Source organism: Hemicordylus capensis, chromosome 7 (genome assembly GCF_027244095.1).
Source record: "Hemicordylus capensis ecotype Gifberg chromosome 7, rHemCap1.1.pri, whole genome shotgun sequence".
NCBI classification, from domain to species: Eukaryota; Metazoa; Chordata; class Lepidosauria; order Squamata; family Cordylidae; genus Hemicordylus; species Hemicordylus capensis.
In genome coordinates, this window is record NC_069663.1 from 34689493 (window position 1) to 34715436 (window position 25944).

Sequence of the window (25944 nt, forward strand, 5' to 3'; positions counted from 1 at the left end):
CATAGAATTGCAGCCAATTCTATACAGTTTATTCCAAGTAAAATGAACTCATGGGGGCTTACTGTTTGTGTGTATAGGACTGCGGCCTAAGGACAGAAAGGGAGAAAAAAAAGGCTTGCTTTAGGAAACAAAAGTATGCATGTGCATATTTGTGAGAAGAAAGGGCTCTTGCTTGTGTGTGTGTGTGTGTGTGTGTGTGTGTGTGTGTGTGTGTGTGATTAAATGCCTGTCAGGTCGGTGTTGACTCTTAGCGACCACATAGATAGATTCTCTCCAGGATGATGATCTGTCTTCCACTTGGCCTCGAAGGTCTCTCAATGGTGCATTCAGCCCTAACCCTCTTCTTCTCTTGCCTTCAACTTTCCCCCGCGTTATGGACTTCCTTGTGGTATTTTCAAGCAACGTGAAACTTGGAGATGCAGGGAAACTGCTCAAGAATACAACACACACACCCCACTTCAGTTGGTCTTCTTAGCCTAGTCCTGCATGGGGTGGGGGGAGGAGAGGGCTGAGGTTGCGAAGAGGGGGAGAAATGGAGGCCATGCTGATAGAAGGGGATGGAGCTTCTGAGGGGAAGAAGAGGGGGGGGAGAGAAGGAAGGGGGGGGCATTGCCACTTCCCACACTGGCACCCACCATGGACCACTCTAAAGGCAGGATTCCTTTACTCGCAGCCAACCAATGGGGAAGATGTAGCAGCTGCTATGGAGATCTGGGTTGAGCAAACAACTCAACAAACTGGAGGAAACCATGAGCTGGTGATTGCCCTTCTATGTCTTTTTAACCTGCCGACTCTTAGCCCCGTCTACGGCTACCTTTAGCTCCCCGCCACCTGCCCGCCCCTCCAGCCCCAGCAGGCAGCTGCCGCCACTGGGGAGCACTGATACTGTTTGGCAGTGGAACAGCCTGCCTCTTGCCGTGGTGGGCTCTCCTTTTGCTGGAGGTTTCCAAACAGAGGCTGGGCGGTTGTGTCTGTCCGGGATGCGGAAGCAGATTGCTGCACTGAGTTGGGGGTTGGTCTAGAGGACCTCTGAGGACCCTTCCAGTTCTAACATATAATTCTATAGGGATGCTGTAACACAGGGGTACCCTCTCAGGGGTACTTGAAGGGCTCCCAGAGGGTCCTTAGAACCCTCTGTCCTGTCTCCCCACACTGCAGCTACGCTGTTTGTCCCTCGTCTGAGGAGCTCCAGCTTGAAGCCCACACATTTTCAGCGATGTGTCCACAGGGGGAGAGAAGATCCTCCTCCTCTGCTCCCGATTGGCTGGCTACATGCTGAATCTCAGCACGCCCCTCCCCTCAGCCTGACTGCTAACTGACCCCTCCCCTGCAAACTGAGCAAAGACACCCCTTTTAAATGTGGTGACTCTTTTTATTGAGCAGGGGGAGAGCAACTGGCCCTATCCGTCCCCAGCATAGCATCCCTCCAGTGGCTGTTGCTGGGGTCTCTCTTACATTTAAGATCATGAGCCCTTTGGAGACAGGGAGTCATCCTTACTTGATTTATTTATATCTATGGAAACTGCTTTGGGAACTTCTTGTTGAAAAGTGGTACATAAATATTCGTTGTGACTGACCACCTTCAGAAAATTAGCACTGAGCACTCCCAGGGAAATGAAGCCACCTAATGGTGCAGCAGGGAAATGACTTGACTAGTGAGCCAGAGGTTTCCGGTTCGAGTCCCCGCCGGTATGTTTTGCCAGACTATGGGAAACACCTATATCAGGCAGCAGTGATATAGGAAGGGGCGGGCTGAAAGGCATCATCTCATACTGCATGGGAGGAAGCAATGGTAAACTCCTCCTGTATTCTACCCAAGACAACCACAGGGCTCCGTGGGCGCCAGGAGTCAACACCAACTTGATGGCACAATTGATCTTTACCTTTACTCCCAGGGAAATGAAGAGGATAAGTAAACTTGCCCTGTTAATTCAATGGGATTACACATGAGTAACTTAGCCTGGATGAAAGCCAGTCACACACACACACACACACACACACACACACACAAAACACCTATGGGGTACCTGAACTGCAGATTTGTGGCAGGAGAGGCACACTGCTCAGAAATGGCCGGGAGTCCTTTCTGCAGCAGATGGCTGCCCTGAGCTGCGGGTGGGACTAGAAGAGCTCTGAGGTCCCTTCCAGCAGGAACAAGCTATGGTGACTGTATTCCCCCAGACAAGCGGAGAACAGGCCCTTTCCTCCTGAGGAAACAGGTGGAAGAGATGCCCCTGGGTGGGGGCGCCTGCCTTGTCAGGGGGCGCACGTGGGCAGCCGTCCTTCCTGGATGGGAGCGACGTCTCCATCAGTGGCAGCCGCCGCGCCTGGGATCAGCAGCCCCTCCCAGAAGAGCGCGCCCCGCCCGCCTCCCCTTGCCCCCGCCCCAGCTGCGCCTGCCAGAAGAGGATGCTGTGCCGCCTTCATCCTGAGAGGCGGCGAGTGGTACCCACCCATCTCTCGGAGGCTGCATCCCGGAGAGCCGCCACGCAGCATCCTTCTCCACCAGGCGAGCCCGCGCAAGAAGGGAGGCTGCTCGAGGCAGGTGGATGCAAGCAGGTGGATGCATGCAGGAGGCGGCGGGGAGCCCCTTGGCCGCGGCGGCGGCGGCGGCAGGAGGGGGAAGAAGCGGCGCGGAGGTGAGTCCGGCAGAAGATGCTGAGCGGGCGCAGCTCGCCCAGGACGCTGTCTAGGAAGGGTGCGTGCGTGGGGCTTCTGCAGCTGGGAGCCTCTCCGAAGTGTCCCAGTGGGGCTTGGGGATGGGAAGCCAGGGACGGGGGCAAACTCGAGAGAAAATGCTCGTGGTGAGTGTGTGCATTTGTGTGCGTGTGTGTGTGAGTCTTTTTTGCAGGTTCTTGGGAACTCTCTGGTTAGGATGATCGGGCATCTGTTTTTTGCCATTTCTTTCCCCTTTCCCCAAGGAGGGCTTTTTGCCCCTTCAACTGAAGCGTTGAAAACAGGATTGCCACTTTTCCTTTAAAAATAAATAAATAAATTCCTGCCTTTAGCCAGGAGTCCTGGACCAAGGAAATGTAGCAAAGGGCAATTTCTCCAGGAGATCGTGATGGGGAGAACAGAACTTCACCTGCTTAATTTCTGTCTCTCAGACTGCTTTTAGATGCACAAGCGCGGCTGGGCCGGTGGAAAGGAAAGGAAAAGAGGCTTGTCTAGCTAGAGGGGTGGCCACATCTGAAAAGAGAGTGTCAAATTGCGTCTACTTCTTAAGCAGGTGTCAATAATGTAACACAGACAATTGTGTTTTATTGCTTGATTGTGTTTGGTTTTGTTTAGAAAATTTTTGCCCTGCTTATCTCTCAGACTCCAAGCAGCATATAATAGCTTTTTTAAAAAAGTCTTGGGGAGATTTCCTAGTTGGTTTATTGAATTTCACAAATTTAATAAAACATACAGTATTTGGGGTCAGGAATGAATGTTCTCCAGGTTGTACCAGCTGATGGATACCATCATGGGTGATCGTGGCCATTGTGTCTGGGGATGATGGGACTTGTAGTCCATCTGGGGACTCAAGGTTGGGGATCTGACACAGCTGGATTTGCATCCCTCAGCTTATTCCTGCTCATATCAGCTGCCGGTCAAAAGATAACACTTAATAAGGCAGAGACAAGATCCAAAGTGGTTTTGGCAGACTCAAACACTTGGCCAAAACCAACCAAGTGAAATTCAACAGAGACAAATGCAAAGCCCTGCATTTAGTTTAGGCAAATTAAGTGCACAAACATTGAATGGGGGCAGGGGCGTAACTATAATAGGGCACAGGGAGACAGTTGTCTGGGGGCCCACTGCCTGCCCCCCCCCAGGCAAGTCACATGACTGACTCCCCCAGCCGCGCACCCGCCCAGGCTTCCTTCAGTTGTATTCATCCTCCGAAATTGATGTGAGTGATAAGACCTGGAGCTACCAGAACAGCATGTCTTTCTCTAGTACCATTCAATGACTTGCATCGTCCACAATTTACAAACCCTTTAAAAAAAATAATTTAGGATGATGTTATACTGTGGCACATAGGAGACAGATATATACACACACACATATATAAATTTTATTATGCTTTTTGTTACTACTATTCAGCCTCATTTAAGATTTCTTTACTTCATGAGCTGAGCTTCAAGGTGGGGTGGGGGCATTTTAAAATCTTGTCTCTGGGCTCGCTCCAACCTTGCTATGTCCCTGGATGGGGAGACCTACCTTGACAGCAGTACATGTAAAAGGGATCTTGGTGTCTTAGTGGACCACAAGTTGAACAGAAGCCAGCTGTGTGATGCAGCTGCTAAAAACACAAATGCAATCCTGGACTGCATCAACAAAGACATGGTGTCCTGATCATGAGAAGGGATAGCTCCACTCTGTTCATTTAAGAAGGACATTGATAAGCTGGAGCAGGAGCAACAGACAACAGAAGAGCTGGTCTTGTAGTAGCAAGCATGAATTGTCCCCTTGCTAAGCAGGGCTTGCTCTGGTTTGCATTTGAATGGGAGACTACACCTGTGAACACTGTAGGATATTCCTCTTAGGGGAAGCTCTGGGAAGAGCACTTGCCTGCTTGCCTGCAGAAGGTTCCAAGTTCCCTCCCTGGCAGCATCTCCAAGATAGGGCTGGGAGAGACTCCTGCCTGCAGCCTTGGAGAAGCCGCTGCCAGTCTGTGTAGACAATACTGGGCTAGATGGACCAAGGGCCTGACTCAGTATAAGGCAGCTCCATATGTTCCTAACAGATGGTGAGGGGCTTGACAACCAAGTCCTATGTTGAATGGCTGAAGGAGCTGGCTATGTTTAGCCTGAAGAAGGGAAGGCTAAGGGGAGATATTCCGATAGCCATTTCCAAATACTGGAAGGGCTGTTGCATTGAAGGAGGAGTAGACTGGTTTTCTGTTGCTCCAGAGGGCAGGACTGGGGCCGGTGGGTGAGTTGGAGTTACAAGGAAGCAGATTTAGGCTAGCCATTAGGAATCATTTCCTAGCTTTGAGAGCTGTTGGACAGTGGAACAGCTTGCCTCATGCAGTGATGAGCTCTCCTTTGCTGAAGGTTTCCAAACAGAGGCTGGACATCCATCTGTCAAGGATGCTGTAGCAGTTTCCTGCACTGAGCGGGGGGGGGGGGGGGTTGGACTAGATGACCTCAAGGGGACCTTCCTTCCAACTTGAACATTCTATCATTCTCAGTGGGCAACGCCCCTTCCCAGCCACTATTGGATGCACAGCCTCATTCTGTGAAGGTTTATTCGCAAGTAAATCCCACTGAGTTCTCTAGGGTTTCTCCCTCACATAAGTATATAATCAGAAGTAAATCCCACAGAGTTCAGTGTGGGACTTCTTAGAAAGTGTGCTTAGGCTCACAGTCTTAGCTGGGTGGTTCCTTTGGGCACAATCCAGCCAAAGATAAGCCCTTTCCTAGCCCAATTATTTCAGCGGGAGTGATTTAGGCTGCAATTCTGTGCATGTTGGAGTAAGCCCCACTAAACACAGTGGGGCTTGAGAGCAATCATGCATAGGATTGTGATTGATTGAGATACACACACACACTTTCTTTCTTTCTTTCTCCTAATGTACTGGTGGAAAAGAATATTTCACCTGCTGAATGTCTGTTCAGATGTGTGAGCATTCCCCTTAAGGGATGGAAAAGATATTCCCCTTAGGAAAGACATTCCCCTTCGGGGATGGGAAGAGCAGAAGATAGGGCAGATTGAGATCCCTGCCTGCAACCTTGGTGATGCTGCTGCCAGTCTGTGCAGACAATTCTGAGCTAGATAGACCAATGGCCTGACTCAGTAGAAGGCAGCTTCCTAGGTTTATATGTTTTTAGAAGAGGAGAGGTCGTCTTGTGATAGCAAGCATGACTTGTCCCCTTAGCTAAGCAGGGTCCATCCTGGTTGCATATGAATGGGAGACTTGATGTGTGAGCACTGTCTGATATTCCCCATTAGGGGATGGAACTGCTCTGGGAAGAGCATCTGAGGTTCAAGTTTCCTCCAAGATAGGGCTGAGAGAGATTCCTGCCTGCAACCCTGGAGAAGCCGCTGCCAGTCTGTGTAGACAATACTGAGCTAGATGGACCGATGGTCTGACTCAGTATATGGCAGCTTCCTATGTTCTATGTAATGGCACAAGAATGCCTGCAGCGGGAGTTAGCAACCATCTGCAACACCCATAACTTTCCCACCAGGACTAGAATTTCAGCCCTGGAACATATTAAACAATGATTAAAAGTGTGCCTCTGAGCATGATCAGAGTTCCAGATCGCCAGGTCACCAAAAGGGTAGTGACCATCTGTGAGTGAAGGTAAGCCTTGAAGAAGACTCTGGCACCTGCTTCCTTGGAAAGGAGTCCTGGAGCACACACAACTGGCATATGCCTGTGGCTAGACTGACCCAGGGCCCACAAGCCCGTTGCGGAGGCCTTTCACAAAGGAGGTGCCAGGGAGGGGTTAACGCTCTGCTTTCAGCAGCCAGCAGCTCTGTTCCAATTAGCTCTAATAAGGCAGCAGCAGGCCCTTTAGGGAAATGTGGCTAGGGTTAATTGGTGGCCAGCAGAACGGATTTGGATTTGCCTTGCCCGTTGCTGGGAATGTAAAATCAATCAGGGGGCTGGGGGTCGAGAAAGTGAACAAGGTCAAGAACAAGTGCTTGGAATTGCTCCTGGCCGGCATCTTTTCTCCCTGGCAGCCTGCTGTGGCTTTCTGCAGTTGCAGGAGTGGAAGACATCCAAATGGTGATGCTTTCCTCCTCCCCACATTTCTAGACCTGTTGGATTTTCTGCCTATTGTGCAGTAAAGCAATACCTAGGGATGTTTTTTTGCCTGGGGGTAGCTTCTAAAAAGAGAGGGGATGAAATTAGAAGCTTCACCCACCTCGATGTGAGACATTTGGGGCCGGGCCGTGATTGCACAGTCGCAAATAGAAAGCACTCTGCACAAGCACAGGGGCACAGCTGGCATCAATCAAGATGTTCTCCAGGGAAGCTCTGGTACTGAAAACAGGTCCAAAAGCCAGGTCCTCCTGAGCCCGACTCAGTGTGAACCTTGTATATCCCTTAATTAAAGAGATAATGAGTTGTATATCCCTTAATTAAAGGGGTACAGATTCTCTCCCCCAAAGCATTTCATGAGTCCCCCCTTCATTTTACTGAACATCTTGCCAAAATATATGCCCCCCGCCAAAGTCTCTTTCCTCTCTCTCCCAAGAAACATTTAACTGGGGAGTTTCTCCTCAAGCTTTCCCTCTGTCTGCATCCCTGCTTGATTATTCTGGGATGGATCCACACACTTGGAAGAAACAGTAACTGTCAGCTCCGGGCAGGGCCTTATCCACGCTAGAGCCAATGCAGGAGTTGCATCAATTCTTCATACATTCAGAGGACATCCGGGAAATTAACTCCATTGCTCTAGATCAGTACAAGGGTCAAGTGTGTGTGTGTGTGTGTGTGTGTGTGTGTGTGTGTGTCCACCCATCACTAAGGCTTCCAGTTTTTGACAACAGGGGAGGGGCCTAGCTTTTTCCACTTGTCCTGAGGCAACAGAATGGTGACCAAATTAATTTAAATCACTGAGGAGGTTTAAAGTACAATTCCACCATTTGTACAGGGGAAGGCCCAGAAGGTCTAGACTCTTCTCTCTTATGTGTTTTAAATCATTATTTATCAGCAGTGGCAAGCAATACTTACAAACCACTTCTCAACAGAAAGTTCTCAAAGCAGTTTCCATAGCAAAGCAAAAGAGAGAGGGGGTTAAAAAATGGTTCCCTGTCCCCAAAGGGCTTGCAGTCTAAAAAGAAACCCAGAGAGAGACATCAGCAACAGTCCCTGGGCACGGGCTACGCTGAATCGCAGCGATGGCTCTCCTCCTCCTCCTTAGCAGGGAGATGCCACTTCCCAAGGGTTCCTCTCGGCGAGAGTTCTCATGCTCCCTGAAATTCCAGGTTTCACCCAGATTTTAAGCATCTCACCCATATTGCTTAGCCCACCCAGATTCACCCCGATTTCAGCTTTCATTAAAAAACAAACAAAAAACAACAACCCTAAGCTCTAGCCCTTGCAGAAGCGGAGTTATGGAGCAAAACGTGCAGTCACTATTTCACTCAGAAATGATTTTCAAGCCACTTTACACCCTACGCAAATTAGGCACCCGTTTTTGGAAAACCAGAAGATGGCAACCCTACCCTTGGCCCCATCAGCAGGAAGAGCTGCCAACTCTAACTGAAGCAAGAACTCTCAAGCCTCGAATCTCAAGGCGTTGACATTTCTAGGATTGCTTTCCAGAGCCACCTGGAGATCCAGGCCAGCCCTGGAGATCTGGCAATCCTAGCAGGAATCGGAAGGTGTCCTGGGGATCTTCCCCCCCCCCCCTTTTTCCTGGCTGTTAGTCCAGACCATGAACTGGAACAGGAATGCTGGGAGAAAGAAGATGCTGAAACGCTGCTTTGTTTTTGCTCCTCAAGCAAGAAGGCATTTAGAGTCATCTTTCAAGGCCCTGCTAAACAAGCAATTAGCACCGGGCTGCCTGTGGATTACATCAGCCGATGATGCGCCGAGAGAGCGTCTTGTGGGTCTAGAGTGGTTGATTTCATTAGCGCCACTGGAGCGCCAGGCCTGTACTTCTTGAGTCGCAGGCTGGAGTATCCCCGCCCCTTGGCTGGGTATTTGCGTGCATCTCTCCTCCATTTTGGAGCAAAAACACCAGCATCATCCATGAGGAGACCAGAGTCAAAGCCAGCCTGGCCTCCCTTTCGTTGTTAGTGTATTAACTCATTTATTACAAGACTGATCCCCTGCTGCCTCTCTCTCCAAAACAGATCCAAGGCAGCTGTCGGAAGCAGGCTGAAAAGCAATGCAAACATCAAGAGAAATGCTAGCTGTTTAAAAGCCCCCAGTTCCCAAATAATCATGTATTTGCCATTTATTATAAAGGTGTGCTTTTCCAGGGTCTAAAATGGGGAGTCACGTGATGCAGGAACAGCCAGCGGGGTGCCATACAGGGCACAATAGCCTCTGGTTCCCGACGGTTGTGGTGGCCCCTCTCTCCTATCCCGTCCTGGCATTAACAGGAGCCACACTGCCTGCAGACTGGCCATTCATCAGGTAGAGCTGCATGGCTCTCAGGCGGGGTGGGAGAGAAAGAGAGGAGAAACCCGAGCTCCCTCCTTTGTCACCCTCTGAAACACGTTAGAACAAGCCGCTACTGCCTCTGAGCATGTACAGAGTGTGGCTTTCCCTCACCACAGAGCAGTTGCAGCCTGCACAGCACACACGAGATCCATGCCATCGGCCTGGCTCATTGCGTGCCCGGCTCAGAACCAGGGAGTCTGTCCACACCTATACTTGATCAACTGACTCTGCCTTTCTTCTGCCTGCTTTGAGCCTTAGGAACAGAGGACCCTGCCATATACTGAGTCAGACCATCAGTCCACCTAGCTCAGTATTGTCTACCCAGACAGGTTGCAGCTTCTCCGTGGTCAACGGCAGGAGTCTCTCTCAGCCCTATCTTGGAGATGCTGCCAGGGAGGGAACTTGGAACCTTCTGCATGGAAGCCAGAGATGCTCTAGTGAAGGCATTAAAATGAATGACAGGGAATGCCTACTGAAAAGCAACGGATCCTTCCAAAGGGCCATAGAATGCCGTTGGCAGTTTGGAAATCCATTGCATCCCATGGTGCTAGGGAAGGAGGGAGGGAGGAAGCTGCCTTGAACCGAGTCAGGTCCTTGGTAACCCTTGCTCAGCATGGTCTCCAGTATTCCCCGCAACTGTTTCCATCTGTGTGGGGAATGAGTTTTTCTCTGGGCGGCAGTATCAAGGCAGTGCACGTGCATTTGGAGTGGGGCCTTCCTGCTTCAACCTGAGCCAGATCTAAAATTAACTGAGTGGACGTTTAAAGAACAACAACACGTGTGCACGCCTGAAAGGGAACACTGGTCTTCTGCACTGGCTGGCAGCAGCTCTCCAAGGTTTCAGGCAGGAGTCTTTCCCAGCCCTACCTGGAGATGCTGCCAGCGAGTGAACCGGGGACCTCCTGCAGGCAAGCATGTTGGCTTTCTTCCATTGAGCTGTGGCCCCATCTGGGGATGGTCTGACGGCGCCTCCCTGTAGTCTCCCATCCAAAGGCAGAACAAGGTGGGCCCTGCTTAGCCAAGGGGGCAATTCATGCTCACGGCCACCTAATGGCGCCGTGGGTTAGGAGGCATTTCGGAACCCTAGGAGCTATTTGACAGCGGAGCAGTTGGCTTCATGCAGTCGGGGGGGCTCCCCCTCCCTCACTAGAGGTTTTCAGGCAGATCTTGGGCGGTCATCTGTCAGGGAGGCTGCAGCATCTTCCTGCATGGAGCAGGAGGGATGGACTAGAAGGCCTCTAAGGTCCCTCCCATCTTGAACATTCTATGGTTCTGTGGATTTTACACTCAGTGTCGATGTCTTGGCGGGTCTGAGGACTTTGTTTAGGACATCGCCTTCAGCCAGGCCCTTCACCTATGCTGTGAATATCCACATTTGAAAAGGGTCCTGCTTCTTCTAGTGCAGGGCTCCTCAGCTTCAGCCCTCTTGCAGATGTTGGCCTACGATGCCCATAATGTTGGCATATGACAACACCTGCTAACTGGGCAAAGGGGCACCTTATACCGTGGTGATTCTCTTTATTTAGCAGGGGGATAGGGACTCGCCCACTCCACCTTCAGCACAGCACCCCTCTAGTGACTGTTGCTGGTGTCTATCTTATGCTTATTTTTAGATTGTGAGCCCTTTGGGGACAGGGAGCCATCTTATTTATTTATTATTTCTCTGTGTAAACCACCCTGAGCCATTTTTGGAAGGGCGGTATAGAAATCCAATCCAACCCAATCAATAAATAGTGATGATAATCCCTGGCCACTATGGCAGGGGATTGTGGGAGTTGTAGTGCAAAAAAAGCTGGGGGCGGGGCCTAAGTTGAGCAGGCCTGTTCTAGAGCAGGGATTCTCAACATTGGGTTCCCAGATGTTACTGGACTTCAGCTCCCATAATCCCCAACCAAAGGCCACTGGGGCTGGGGATTATGGGAGTTGAAGTCCAATAACATCTGGGGACCCAACCTTGAGGATCCCTGGTCTAGAGCATCCCCCCACCCCCGCCATGACTGTTTCATCTCACCTTCCTCATTTCCAAAGTGTGGATGCTCTTTCCCATGGGGAGTGACCCTCCCCTCCCCTCCCCTCCCCTCCCCTCCCGAGAGCCTCTCTTTTGTTTGTGGCAAGCACCATCTCCTCCGGGGCTCACTGCCAGCCCTCTGGAGTTCTCCCGCAGGGAAGAGTCAGTTCTGTGGTTGATACAGTTGCATTGGCCTGATGGAACTCGGGTGCGCTGCTTTTCGAAGATCAGCCCTTGCTTCATCAGTCAGGATACCACAAAGGAAGTGGCAAGTAGCGCCTGGAAGCCTTTGGGCCAAATCTGGCCCCCAGACACTGCCAGGGGCCAGCCAGCTCAGAGGCGTATCTAGGGAAAATAGCGCCTAGGGCAAGCACTGAAATTGCGCCCCCTGTCCAAACATCTGACACCCATCTTTCAGATAACTTTACCATAATAGCAGCTCAAAAATACAAGTCAAGCCCGTTAATCTTTCAAAAAATATTTAGCAGTGGACGTAGACCACTGACCAAAAAATGCTGGAAAACTACGAATTTCAGTATGCGGGGGCTCATGAAATACCCAAATACTATGTGGAGGTGTACTTGGAAAACTAAAGAAAAGACAGTTAAAATGAACGAAAGAGAGCAAGAAACTCCCAGTGGGCCTTAATACTAAGGATTTCACACTCATTCAAAGACAAACTCACCATTAATAGCCATAGTATTAAGACATCACATTTAACTCACTTATCACAACAAGCAAAGTAAGAGCAAATGAATACAATCCTAGCTCATAAGCTTCAGCTCAGTATTCACAAGCCCTGATTCTCTGTACATAGTGCCAAACTAAATATGTGTACAGTGACTTATTATATTAATTTTTTTTAACCTGTAGCCCCTTCAGGGGGCTTCCTAAAGGCTGTGGGGGGGTCTTCAATGGTTCCCCCTCCCCCGCTGGCCTCTAGGGCCTCGCAGGGACCATTTGAGCATGTGCGGTGGCCATTTTTAAAAATATATATATATTTTAAATGGCTGCTAAAAACAAAATGGCCACCGTGCATGCTCAAATGGCCTCTGCGAGGCCTGGTCTGGCCTACGGCCTCACAGAGGCCATTTGAGCATGTGTGGTGGCCATTTTTTTTTTGTGGCCATTAAAAAAAATTAATTTTGGAAAATGGCGCCCCCTTCAAGTGGCCTGCCTGCCCTACCCTAGATACGCCCCTGAGCCAGCTCCAAGGAAAAGAAGGGTCGGGGAGGAAGGCCTCTCACCTGTGGCAAAAAGGACGCTGCAGGCCACACCAGGGCATGGGAACTGGCTTGGCATGAGGCCTTGCTTCCCTCAACCATCATCTCAACACTGCCCTCCCACCACAAAAAAAAATCTAGTTGCTGACTGAGGAGAGGAGAGCTGGTCTTGTGGTAGCAAGCATGACTCGTCCCCTTAGCTAAGCAGGGTCTGCCCTGGTTGCATTTGAATGGGAGACTGGAAGTGTGAGCACCGTAAGAGATTCCCCTCAGGGGGTGGAACCACTCTGGGAAGAGCAAGAAGGTTCCAAGTTTCCTCCCTGGCAGCATCTCCAAGATCGGGCTGAGAGCGATTCCTGCCTGCACCCTTGAAGAAGCTGCTGCCAGTCTGTGTGAGCTAGATGGACCAAGGGTCTGGCTCACTATATGGCAGCTTCCTATGTTCCTATGACCAGAAGCCCCCTCCAATGGCAGGATGGTACATTGGTTAAAGCACTAGATCTATAAGGAGCAGGAGCAGCTTGTCCGAATGAGCCCAGCGCAGGGGGTTGCCAAAGAAGGCGCTCTCCTTCTTGGCAGAGCTCCACTTGCTCCTCTCCCACTCCATGCTGCCTGCTGCAGGCTGGCCGTTTGTCAGGTAGAGCTGTGCAGTTAACCACAGGACTCTACCTCACAAATGGCTAGCCTGCAGGCAGCACAGATCTTGTTAACACTGGGGTGGGGCCGCAAGGGAGAGAGGGCAGAGACTGGGGCTGCCAGGAACCAGAGGCATAGGAACAGAGGAAGCTGCCATATACTGAGTCAGACCCTTGGTCCATCTAGCTCACTATTGTCTTCACAGACTGGCAGCGGCTTCTCCAAGGTTGCAGGCGGGAATCTCTCTCAGCCCTGTCTTGGAGATGCTGCCAGGGAGGAAACTTGGAACCTTCTGCTCTTCCAAGAGTGGCTCCAGCATCCCCTGAGGGGAATATCTGACAGTACTCACATATCAAGTCTCCCATTCAAATGCAAGCCAGTGTGGACCCTGCTTCACTAAGGGGACAATGCATGCTTGCGACCACAAGACCAGCTCTCCTCCCTTGCTACCCCAAAACCAGCTGCACCTTGCTTGGTGCCCGCCACCTCTGCCTTTTGAGGATGAGCCAGGATTCCTGGGGGAAGGGAAGGCTCGATATCCCCCTACGCCAGCAATGTTCCCCCATGCTGGCCTCTCTCATTTGCTTGCCAACCATGCTAAAGAGGAGGTCAGGTCCACTAATTCCATTGCACATAAACTCTGTGTGAACCCCAAGAGGACGAACTTAATCCTGGGAGTGCAACTTTCTTCACATGCCAAGTCCATTCGAACATGCCATTTCATTTGTCCGGATCAGAGGTGCACCTAGGTAATTTTGGAGCCTGGACCGCAAGGCCTTTGAAGCGCCTCCCCCCGCTCTGCAAATTAAGCATCATCATGCTCCGCTGGGCAACTACACCACCCAGGACAGACTGAATCCTAGGTTCCTAGGTTCCTAACTGCACATGTATGTTCTACCCAGGTTTGGGAGCTGTGTTGTGTGGAAGCAAGGTAGGAAGAAAACCGGGGTAGAAGTGATTGTATGGATGCAAGGTGGGGGGACGCTACCCAGGTTTTTCTCCCCCCTTGCTTCCACACAATCACTGGTACCCAGGTTTTCCTCCGACAATGAGGCACTTCACACGCCACGTGCAAAGTGCCTGACGGGGTTCTGTGGGGAGAGCTGGCTTAGCCCGCTCTCCCCGCAGATGAGCAGCCACTCATAGCTGGGTGGCCAGATCCGCCGCCCACATGACTGCTGGCTCCGTCATGGAGCCGGTGGGGACTGCGGGGATTGGTGGCTGCACGGCCCTCAGAAGTTCCAGGATGCCCCGCACAAGTGTGGGTGTGCGGGGAGCATCCTGGAGAGGCACCCGAGCCCAGGAGGCTGCTTGCAAGCAGCCTCCTGGTCAGGGGGTCTACTCATGTGTCGCCATGCGCTGCAGGGACACACAAGCACAACAACAAAGTTAACTGAGTGATCGCTCCAGTAACCTCGTTTAAGGGAAGGGGGATTTAACAAAGCGGGCTAGGCTCCCTTAGCCTGTTTTGGGGAGATCATGGGAATAGCCTCCATGCTTCCACACAATCACTTCTACCCAGGTTTTCCTCCTCCCTTGCTTCCACACAATCCAAAATTGGGAGCACACACAGCTCTCAAACCTGGGTAGACCACAGATTTTGATTGTGTGAAGGACCTCTATGCATGTTAACTCAGAAGTAGGTAAGCCCCATTAAGTATAATGGAACTCCCAAGTCAGTGCACAGAGAGTTATGGTCCGAATGTGTTTGTCAAGTTAGTATGGATGGATGTCTGGGTATATAAGATGTGTTCGCCCTGCATGTCATAAGAACATAAGAATAGCCCTACTGGATCACGCCCAGGGCCCATCTAGTTTAGCATCCTGTTTCACACAGTGGCCCACCAGATGCCACTGGAAGTATATAGAGAGGAGTTGAGGGCATGCCCTCCCTCCTGCTGTTACTCCCCTGCAACTGGTACTCAGAGGCATCCTGCCTCTGAGGCTGGAGCTGGCCTGTAGCCCTCCGACTAGTAGCCGATGATAGACCTCTCCTCCATGAAGTTATCCAAACCCCTCTTAAAACCATCCAGGTTGTTGGCTGTCACCACATCTTGCAGCAGAGAATTCCACAAGGGCCTCACCTCCAAGTGGTCTTGGGATGAGATGACCAAGAAGTGAAGCTGATGCCCACTTCAGCACTGGCTAACCAAGACATTTCTTTAATTTCTTTGATGGCTGGTGCCTACTAGCTACTGCACGGACCTTGTCTGTTTTGGTGTGGTTTGAAGGGAAACAGACTGGTGGTGCAAGGTAAGCCAGCCAAGAAGAAAGGTGTCTGAGGATTCTTTCAAATAGCAGTCATTTATTCCAGCTGTATGTTTAGCAGGGAAGTACTTCTCTTTCAGTTAAACCAAGAACCAACTAAACAACATGCCTATTGGATGACTGGGGCTGGTGTGTGTAATTTTCCGCATGTAAATAGCATGCACAGCGCCTTGGGATTGCAGTGAGGGCAAAAGGTTAAAGGCTTCCTGCTGCCACAGCCCTGATCTGGACTGGTCTCCTGCATAGGTTATTTACATGAGAAAAATCAAACATGGTGGCCGCCATCACACAACAGGCATATTGTCTGTTTTGACTGAATGGGCAGGGTAGTGTATTGACCACTACGCCTCCCATCTACCAACAGCAGACCTTGACTGCTGAACCTATCACTGGAGTTGACCCCTTCTGTTTCAGGAAGGAAGAGAAGACACATCCAGAATTTGGCAGCTGCCTGGGGTGCTGTTTACTCTGGGGAAAGTGATGTTGTTGCGAAGGTTAGAGTTGCCTGGTCAGGAGTGGGGAATCTATCTGCTTCTCCCTACCCAGGATCCACCTATGTATTTGTCAATTGATATTGTAACAAGTTCTGGTAAGAACTAGTTTGCCTACTTCCCTTTTACTATCCCTACAATTGGACCAAATTTGGTCCAAATTGGTTAGGCAGTTCACAAGTCAACTGTGCCTCAAATGTTCATGCATCTACCCTCTTGAACTGGGGTGGATGGCATCATCACAGACGATGCATTTGAGGTGCACGTATGTGTCCCTTCAACTATACCAAATTTGGTCCCAATCGGTTCCCACTTGCACCTCAAATGTTCATGTGTCCACCATCTTGGATCAAGGTGGATGACATCATTACAAACTATGCCCTCGAGCCATCCCTATGTGTCCCTACACCTGTAGAAAATTTGGTTCAAATCAGTTAGGCGGTTCACAAGTTAACCCAATTGCACCTCAAATGCTCAGGCATCCGCCATCTTGAATCAGTGTGGATGACATCATCACAAACTATGCTGTTGAGGTGTCCCTACAACTGCTCCCAATTTGATTCATATTGGTCCAGGCATTGCTGGACTGATAGGGACACACACATACACACACACACACACTGGGTGATCTCATATAAGCCTACTGGAAAGTAGGCTATAAATGCCTGAAACTCTTCTCTCCTCAGCCCTATTAAGAGCTTCTGCCTGAAATGTCCTCCTCACAGTTTGAAATTTCCACTTGGGAAAGTAAGGAATGAAAATGATATGACAGAGGTGTGATAGGAACATAAGAACACAGGAAGCTGCCACATCCCGAGTCAGACCATTGGTCCATCTAGATCAGCATTACCTACACAGACTGGCAGCAGCTTCTCCAGAGTTTCAGGCAGGAGTCTCTCCCAGTCCTACCTGGAGGTGCTTCCAAGGATTGAACCTGGGACCTTCTGCAAGCAAAGCAGATGCAAGCTACAGCCCCCATCCCCAAAGGCAGCATACATGGGGCTTTGTGAAATGAATACTTAGACACCGAAAATCTGACATGCATAATAGCCAGTCAGTCGGGCCTGGAGAAGCTTCTGGGAGGCAATCAATAACCATCACCTCCATCAGTTCCACTCGGAAACGTTTCTGTAGCTCTTCGGATCTGAATGCGTATCGATCCAGCTTGCATTAAGCTCCATTCCCTTCATTTCTGGCCTGATGGTATCACCCTGAGGCTGGAAAGTGTCATGGCTTCCCTTGAAGAATCTTAAACTCTGCTGCTCTGCTGCGCTGGTTCTGCTTCACAGAACTATGTTCCCCAATTCCCTGTGGCATGACTGTTAATCTCATTTAAGTCTGTAGTCTAGATAATGTTCTCCGTGGCACCCAGCTGCACCACTCCAGCCTCTGCTGCTCTTGCTTCCTCTGTGCTTTGCTTTCTTCCGCACTGATGAAATTTCCATTGTTAGCTCCTCAGGGTGAGAAACTGTCTTTGCTGCTGATATTACATTATAAAGCATCATCTGCATAAATAATAATTAAGAACAGTAAATAAAATAAACTACCCCCAGATCAGCTCCCCCTTCTCCATTTGTCGAGCAGTCTCTGCCAAATCCTTCCCTTGGAACCAATTTCTTGGCCTTGCTCAAACCTTCCTTGCCTCCAGCCTCCCCAGCACCCCTGGCGCTGGTACTTAGAAGATCAGGTAAGGCCCATTTAAACCACAGAGCCTACCTCAGGGGCCAATCCACTTTACTTGGCCGGTAGCTATAAAAACTGACAGTAAGCTCCAAGAATCTGCTGGAGCAACATCCATCTATGCTGATGTACCCAGCCCTCTTGCTTCTCTGCTTGGATAGGTTCTGAACCCTTTCCCCTTGTCTGTAGTTTGAGTCTTTCCCAGATCCCTGCCTTCCCAGTAGCTATAAAAACTGACAGTAAGCTCTAAGAATCTGCTGGAGCAACATCCATCTATGCTGATGTACCCAGCCTTCTTGCTTTCCTGCTTGGAGAGGCTCTGAGCCATTTCCCCTTGTCTGTAGTTTGAGTCTTTCCCAGATCCCTGCCTTCTTAGTAGCTATAAAAACTGACAGTAAGCTCCAAGAATCTGCTGGAGCAACTTCTATCTATGTTGATGTACCCAGCCCTCTTGCTTGGAGAGCTTCTGGGCACTTTCCCCTTGTCTGTGGTTTGGAGTCTTTCCCAGATCCCTCCTTGGCTGAGGCCCTTTCTCAGCCTAGAACACAGCAAATATATGCATGCCACCTCATGGTTTGAGAGAGAGACTCTCCCTCAAGGGCTCCACAACCCCTGGAGCCAACACTGCCCTTTAACACCTGGTTATTCAGTACTGGCACACCACCCTTTCCAATGTCTGTGGGATGGTTCCACTGCTCCAGTAACATTTGCATAGTGGAATTGCATGGGATGGGCAGACTGACCCTGCACAATTCTATTATTCAAAGAGAACATAGGAACATAGGAAGCTGCCATATACTGAGTCAGACCCTTGGTCCATCTAGCTCATTAGTGTCTACACAGACTGGCAGCGGCTTCTCCAAGGTTGCAGGCAGGAGTCTCTCTCAGCCCTGTCTTGGAGATACTTCCAGGGAGGGAACTTGGAACCTTCTGCATGCAAACATGCAGATGCTCTTCCCAAAGCGGGCCCATCCTCGAAGTGGAATGTCTTCCAGTGCTCACACACATAGTTTCCCATTCAAATGTAAACCAGGACAGACCCTGCTTAGCAAAGGGGACAAGCCATGCTTGCTGTGGGTGGCGGGGTGCAGCCCACAGAGTTGGCGGGGTGCAGATCACAGATGCAGCCACAGAGATCCAGCAATACTGTGTCCCAGCAACGGATGAATCATCTCTCTGTGGAACAATCTGTTGTGGGCGCTGGAGCGTCGGGCCCATACCCGGCCGGCGGTGCGTGCTGTGGGGGCTACGCCACGACGAGTATGAGGGCTGCTGCGGTGGGCCTTGAAGCCTAGGGTGCGGGCCCGGGTGGAGCCGCCGCGGGTGCAGATCTTGGTGGTAGCAGCAAATATTCAAGTGAGAACTTTGAAGGCCGAAGTGGAGAAGGGTTCCATGTGAACAGCAGTTGAACATGGGTCAGTCGGTCCTAAGAGATAGGAGATAGCACCGTTCCGAAGGGACGGGCTATGGTCTCCGTTGCCCTCGGCCGATTGAAAGGGAGTTGGGTTCAGATCCCCAAATCCGGAGTGGCGGAGACGGGCGCCGCGAGGCGTCCAGTGCGGTAACGCGACCGATCCCGGAGAAGCCGGCGGGAGCCCCGGGGCGAGTTCTCTTTTCTCTGTGAAGGGCAGGGCGCCCTGGAATGGGTTCGCCCCAAGAGGGGGGCCCGAGCCTTGAAGCGTCACGGTTCCGGCGGCGTCCGGTGAGCTCTCGCTGGCCCTTGAACATCTGGGGGAGAGGGTGTAAATCTCGCGCCGGGCCGTACCCATATCCGCAGCAGGTCTCTAAGGTGAAGCCCAGAACAGGTTACCTTCCTTTCCCTCTTGCTCCCTGAAAAAGTTGGGATTTGCATGTATTGCTTTAAAGGTCTCTGCCATTTGCATGTTTCCCTCTGATTGGGTAGCACACACTGCAAGGTACTAGACCCCACCCAGTGAGAGGGCCACATGTGAGTCGGAGCCTCCGTCCCCTTGTTACCATGTCAGAAGTTTGGTCCAGGCAGAGCACCCTGCTTCTGCATCACCCTGGCTTCAGGTGAAGGCTGGTGTGTGGATGCTGAGCTGGTCTCTCCGATCCAGCAACGTTGCACCCAGGAGATTAACATCTGGTTCCGCTCATATGGCTCCAGCCACAACTTTAATAAGTACTTTTGCTGAAAGGGAGGCAGCATTGAATGGTCTGAGGCTCAGGGTTAATGATTATTTATGATGCAGCGCGCAACAGACTGTGCTTTGGCAAGAGTGGCCAGATGTAATTTGGCCCCACACCGATGCGTGCCGGGATGCACACATGCCGGAAGTCCCAAGTTCCGTCCTGGGGATCTCCAGTTGAAAAGGCAGCGACTGCTGCTACTAACTGAGCCAAGATGCACCTTTCAAAGTGGGGATACTCTTATATCAGACCTGCACAACATGTGGCCCGTGGGGACCTTTGTTGCTGGCCCTCAGATAAGAATATTCTGCAGCACCAGCTATAGCCATGAAGAGCTCTTGGTCTGTGGAGGAGAGTTGGTCTTGTGGTAGCAAGCATGACTTGTCCCCATAGCTAAGCAGGGTCTGCCCTGGTTGCACATGAATGGGAGACTTGAGGTGTGAGCACTGCAAGATATTCCCCTCAGGGGATGAAGCTGCTCAGAAGGTTTCAAGTTCCCTCCCTGGCAGCATCTCCAGGATAGGGCTGAGAAAGATTCCTGCCTGCAACCTCGGAGAAGCCGCTGCCAGTATGTGAAGACAATACTGAGCTAGATAGACCAATGGTCAGACTCAGTATATGGCAGTTTCCTATGTTCCTATGCCCTGCCAAGAGGCAGCTGTGGTTCAATGCAGTGGGCCGCTGGAGACCTGCAGAAGATCCCAGTTTCAATCCCTGACGGCCTCTCCAGGGCACTTTCCAGGTTAGCCACTCAGCAGCGGCAACATGCTTCGGTCAGGGCAAATCACATTCAAAACATAAATAGCAAAGTGCCCAGCAGGGGGAGCAGTCTTGCAAAAACTCACAACCGGAAAATACGGCAACCTTTTTACACCGGACATGCAATGTTATAGCAATAAATCACAGCGATTAAATCCGAAACAAGGCATCCGGAATGTGAACAGCACCCTGCTGTCAGTGTAGGGACTGCGGTGTCACCACACAGGAAGTGCAGAGGCACACTTCGCAGATACATCGTGACCCCGTTGCAGGGTCTAATCTGGAAAGCACCCAGGCAGGACCACAAAACGATCCTGCCTGAAACCTTGGAGAGCTGCTGCCAGTCAGTGTAGACAATACTGAGCTAGATGGGCCAAGGGTCTGACTCAGTAGGTGGAAGCTTCTTATATTTGTAGTGGGACGAGGCTGTAGTTCAGTGGTATCTGCATTGTATATAGAGGGTCCTAGGTTCAATCCCTGGCAAATCTATTAGGGTTGGGAAAGACTTCTGCCTGAAACTTTGCAGAAGCCACTGCCAATCAGTGTAGGAGTGAGATGAGCCAAGGGTCTGATTCAGTATAAAACAGCTTCCTATAGCAGCTTCCAGATGTTGTTGGACTACAACTCCCATTGTCCACAGCCATTATGGCTGGGGATGATGTGAGTTGTAGTCCAACAACATCGGTCAACCCAAATCTGAGAACCCTCTTACAGGGAATTCCAAGGGGTGAAATATTGTCTTGGAACAGTGTACCTGGGTGCTGCAGAATGGTCTCGAATTATGGTTGTTGCCTTCTCTAACCACGACGGTCTTTAGGAGATTGTACTGGAGCTCTTCTCGTGATTGGTGAGAAGAACCCTGGGGCGGTCTGCAGGGAAGGCGGGTTTAACTTATCTTCCCTGCAGACGATCTCCATTCCTTCCCTGGGCGGGCGGGTCTCCTGGCCAGATGACCAGTGGCTCACCCGGCAACTCCTAGGGTTGGGGTGCTGGGATGCACCGCACGCCTCACCCCTTCCCCCGGAGCTCCAATAATGCACCACCCAAGTGTGTGGTACATTATTGGGATCCCCTCACCCTAAGTGTGTCAGCTGCAGCTGACACATGATTAAAAAAATGGAGCGCTCGCTCCCTTAACCTCATTTTAGAGGGCAGCTACTTAGGTGGGCTTGCACTGTGTAGCTGCCGGGATTGAGCCTGATCCTGGCGGCTCACACACGTGTGCAAAACCAGAGTGGGTTCCCTTAGCCTGGTTTTGCACATGCATGTGAATAGCCTCACTATCTTCTGCATTCGCTCAGCCTTCCTCAAGTTCCTCCAGTGGACTTGGGTTCCATGATGTTAACGTGTGAAGTGGAACCGGCTTGCATTTGCTTGTGAGCTGTCTTGAAGGTGTATCCAGTACCAGGGAGGGCCAGGACAGGAGCCCCATGGCAAACAGTGTCAGCTGACTCCCTGGGCCTGGAGGGTTCCGGCTTGTTGGGCAAGGTTCTCTGTGTGGCCTGCCTGCAGCTCCCTCCTCCGACTAGCAGCTGCAAAACCTTGAGCGTCCAGGAGCTGAAATGGCAAAATGGTTGTCGCGAAACCGTTTGCCCGCCTTCCCTCAGATTCACAGGCATTCAGATTTGCTCTGTGTGAATGCATGGAGGTGCCCACTCCAGAAGCTGCTGCTAAGTCCTGGCAGAGGCGTATCTAGGGGAAATAGCGCCTGGGGCAAGCACTGAAATTGCGCCCCCTGTCCAAACAGCTGACACCCATCTTTCAGATAACTTTACCATAATATCAGCACAAAAATACAAGTTAAGCTTGTTAATCTTTTAATATTTCAAAAACTATTTAGCAGTGGACATAGCCAGACTAAAAAATGCTGGAAAACTACACATTTCAGTATGCTGGGGCTCATGAAATACACAAATACTATATGGAGATGTTCTTGGAAAACTAAACAGAAGTGCCTATCTAATTCTCTACTATGCATTGTAGCATCACTATTACATAAGTTTTAAAAATAAATGGAGAATTTGACTTTCCCCAGATACTAGGGCCTTGCAGAGGCCATTTGAGCATGTGTGGCGGCCATTTTGTTTTCGGTGGCCATTAAAAACTTTTTTTTCCATTTTAAAAAATGGCGCCCCCTTCAAGTGGCGCCCGGGGCATGTGCCCTGCCTGCCCTACCCTAGATACGCCCCTGGTCCTGTGGCATCATGCCATGTGACCAAATGTCAGCAAGGCATGCATAATAAAATAACAATCAACAATTCTATCTAGTTGATTTTTGTATGCATTTTTATGTGTATGTGCGTACACTGTATGTGCGCGCGCACACACACACACAGCAAAACAGCTGAATAAAAAGAAAACAAGAGCCAGCAAAATAATAACCAAAGGCCTCCTGAAGTAGCCAAGTCTTCAGAGAAGAACCAAAAGAACCGATTAGGGACAAATGAGTCTCCGTCCTGGGGCAAGGAGTTCCACAGGCTGGGGCATGGCAGGAGTTCCACTACAGAGAAGCCTTCTCGGGACAATCGCAGCATGGAGGGTACATGCAGAAAGCCTCTCTCCAGCCAAACTTAAAGGGTGAGCAGATTCATGTGGGAGAAGCAGTCCTTTAGGTAAGGTGGACCCAAGCTAAGAAACCTGGTTAAAGTGTGCCGTCAAGTCAATTTCGACTCCTGGCGCCCACAGAGCCCTGTGATTTTCTTTGGTAGAATACAGGAGGGGCTTACCATTGCCTCCTCCCGCACAGTGTGAGATGATGCCTTTCAGCATCTTCCTCTATCGCTGCTGCCCGATAGAGTACCAGCGGGGATTCGAACTGGCAACCTTCTGCTTGTTTGTCAAGCATTTCCCTGCTGCGCCACTTAAGGTGGCCTAACAAACCTGGTTAGCTGCCCCTTTTTGCAACTTGGGGTGTGCAATGGGAGGTTGTCTGACTCCAGCCCTTTCTGCCGACACACACGCCCTGTAGAGACGGCTCTCACCCACTTCATCTCTCGCGAATTGGATTAGGAAAGTTAACCAGCCATTTCGTAGAGGTCTCAACCCTCCCTGCTCTTTCGGATTAAAGAGATGCCTGCCAGAGCTGTTAGCCACTTCTCCGGCATGATAATTGTCCCTGGGCTGCCAAGATCAACCCCACACCAACCCCACCACCCCAGTTTGGACTTCCCTGAAGTGGGGAAGAGCTGCTCTGCCTTTGGGAGAAGAAAAAAACAGGGAAGAGATGTGTGTTGCCTCTTGGGAGGACTGTAGGCTCTCTTTAAGCTGAGGCCGCAGAGAACCTTTCCTTCATTGAAAGAGAGATGAGGGAGGATTGATCTGTTGAATCATAGGGTGGAAGCGTGGGAAGGGACCTTTGAGATCATTTAGTCCACCCCTCTGCTCAGTGGAGGAAATTGCCGTGCCATCCCTGAGAGTCTAGCCTCTGCTTGAAAACCTCCAGCCCAGGAAGTTGCATGTCCATCCCTTGATGATGGCAATGCCTGGATAACTCCTAACATCAGCTTAAATACATCCACCACCCCCCACCACAATAGAATCACCAAAGGTCTGGTGGTTTGTGCTTGTTGCAGAATGAGCTAGTGGGATCCAGAGGTTGCAAAGTGGACTGATCAGAGGTGCCCTTACCCCTCCACAGCCCCTAGAGCCCCCCCAAATCCTCTTTAGTCTGTCCTGGGTGGTGTGGTCGCCTGGCTGGGCATGATGATGCTTAATTTGAAGGGGGGGCTCCAAAGGCCTCTAGGTCCAGGCTCCAAAATTACCTAGGTGCTAAAAAATTACCTCTGTGGACTGTACCACTTGACTAAAGGCTGGGGGGGGGATACAATTCTTGAATGCTCTCACATGTTTTTTAAAAATACCCCCCCAATAAAACCCCCCTAGCAAATTAGGGAGAAAGGTTTTAGCCTATTCATTTGCTATTGTGCTAATTTTCCTTTGCAAGAAGACTTTCATTTAGGGCCAGATGCTCTAAAATGTGATCCTTCCCCTGAACTTTGAAGTGGTGTAGTCTAGAACACTACCATCTTATTCCGCTGCACGTGTAGAAAAGGCCGAACGAGGTGGGGACATCTTGTAGCAGGAAGTAGCAACATGGACTATTTTGGACTACAGGTGAAGAATTCCACTTTTGGATGCATGCAAAATACCAAAATAAAAAATAAAAATAAAAATAAAAATCCCTCCCTGCATACAGAAACCTAGCACAGCAGTGTGGCTGGTTTTCTACTTAAAGTGTGCCGTCGAGTCGGTGTCAGCTCCTGGCGCCCACAGAGCCCTGTGGTTGTCTTTGGTAGGATACAGGAGGGGTTTGCCATTGCCTCCTCCTGCACAGTATGAGATGATGCCTTTCAGCATCTTCCTAGATCGCTGCTGCCTGATAAAGGTGTTTCTCATAGTCTGGTGCAACATACCAATGGGGCGTTGAACCAGCAACCTCTTGCTCGCTAGGAAAGTCATTTCCCTGCTGTGCCATTAGGTGCAGGGACATTTTAAGACTGGGCCTGCTATATCTATAGAAAGTGTACTAAGCTTCAAAGTGGACAGAATGAATGCCTTCTCTTCGGGAAGCCAGGCCAGTGAGTAGAGATTCCCAATCAGCTCTAGGGGAGCTGAAGAAGTCAAAAAGGGGAGGTGAAGCCGGTGAAGAAGAGCATGTGAACTCAGCTCCAAATGGGGGTGGTTTTGATTTGTGGGCCTCTCACAAATGATGATGTTTGATTTGGTTTTGATTTGGGCAGGAGTCAAATATGAAACCTTGTAAGCTGTCACCTCACAAATACTAAATCCGATTAGACACAGGCCCAGGACTCACGCGCATAAATGTCACTCCGTATCTAATTGCACACGGACAACCAATCCCTTTTGACACCCCTTTGAGTGTCAGGGCTTCTGCTTCCTCCAAAGCAAATGCTAAGGGTGTTTACAGAATTCTCCCCATTCAAAACCCTGTCCCTGCTTTTTGGGTTCCAAATTGCCTGTTCTTCTTTGTAGGGCAGTAGCAATGCCTGAGTGAACTGCCCTTCTTCTATATTTGATTTTTGGGTTTGATTCAGACTGCCGAGTACACGCAGTTTACCACCGCATTCAGCTAGTGCCTTCCCGCTCTGGAACTGCTCATCAACAGGCAGGGGCACATGTGCCCATTGACTGAAACACCATGCAATAGGAAAACCCCATATGGTCACACCATCACATCTGGATCCCTTTGTGCTGTGATTTAATGAACACACCTGTGCAATGACAGTGCAAACAGGAATCCTGCTGTGATGATGGTGCGTTGTGTCAAGAATTCTATTTGTGCTGGAAATTCTCTGTGGTGAGAGAATCCCTTTTCAATATAGCAGAGTGCACAGAGGCACAAACACAGCGGATTTAGTTAGGCATGCGTGTGTGCTAAGAGTAAAGTAACTTGGAGCCAATTGCTAGTTTCAAATCAATATAAAAGGTATTTATTAAGGAACTCCATTCTAGATAGGAAAGTGAGGATTTAGGATCTCTAATCTATCTATCTAAATAGATGCAGATGGATTCACCATCTTCTCTGCACATATGGTGCAGGGCAAGAGACTTGCCATGTTGCAAGGTCAACAGCCAGGTAGCAAGAGAGAGAGA

At 50.3% G+C, this 25944-nt stretch overlaps 1 protein-coding gene across 4 annotated transcripts in view; it reads left to right on the forward strand.

The window, feature by feature from the left end:
- The window catches only part of RIMS3 (regulating synaptic membrane exocytosis 3), a 99332-nt gene that overhangs the window by 12712 nt on the left and 60676 nt on the right, over positions 1–25944 (forward strand). The window contains exon 1 of one of the 4 annotated variants that reach the window (XM_053267150.1): positions 2406–2639. The exons of the other annotated variants lie outside the window; for them this stretch is intronic. Within the exon in view, the coding sequence (XP_053123125.1) occupies positions 2550–2639 (90 nt within the window). The 5' untranslated portion in view covers positions 2406–2549. Of the gene's footprint in view, positions 1–2405; positions 2640–25944 lie in introns of those variants that run through there. 4 annotated transcript variants of the gene reach the window in all.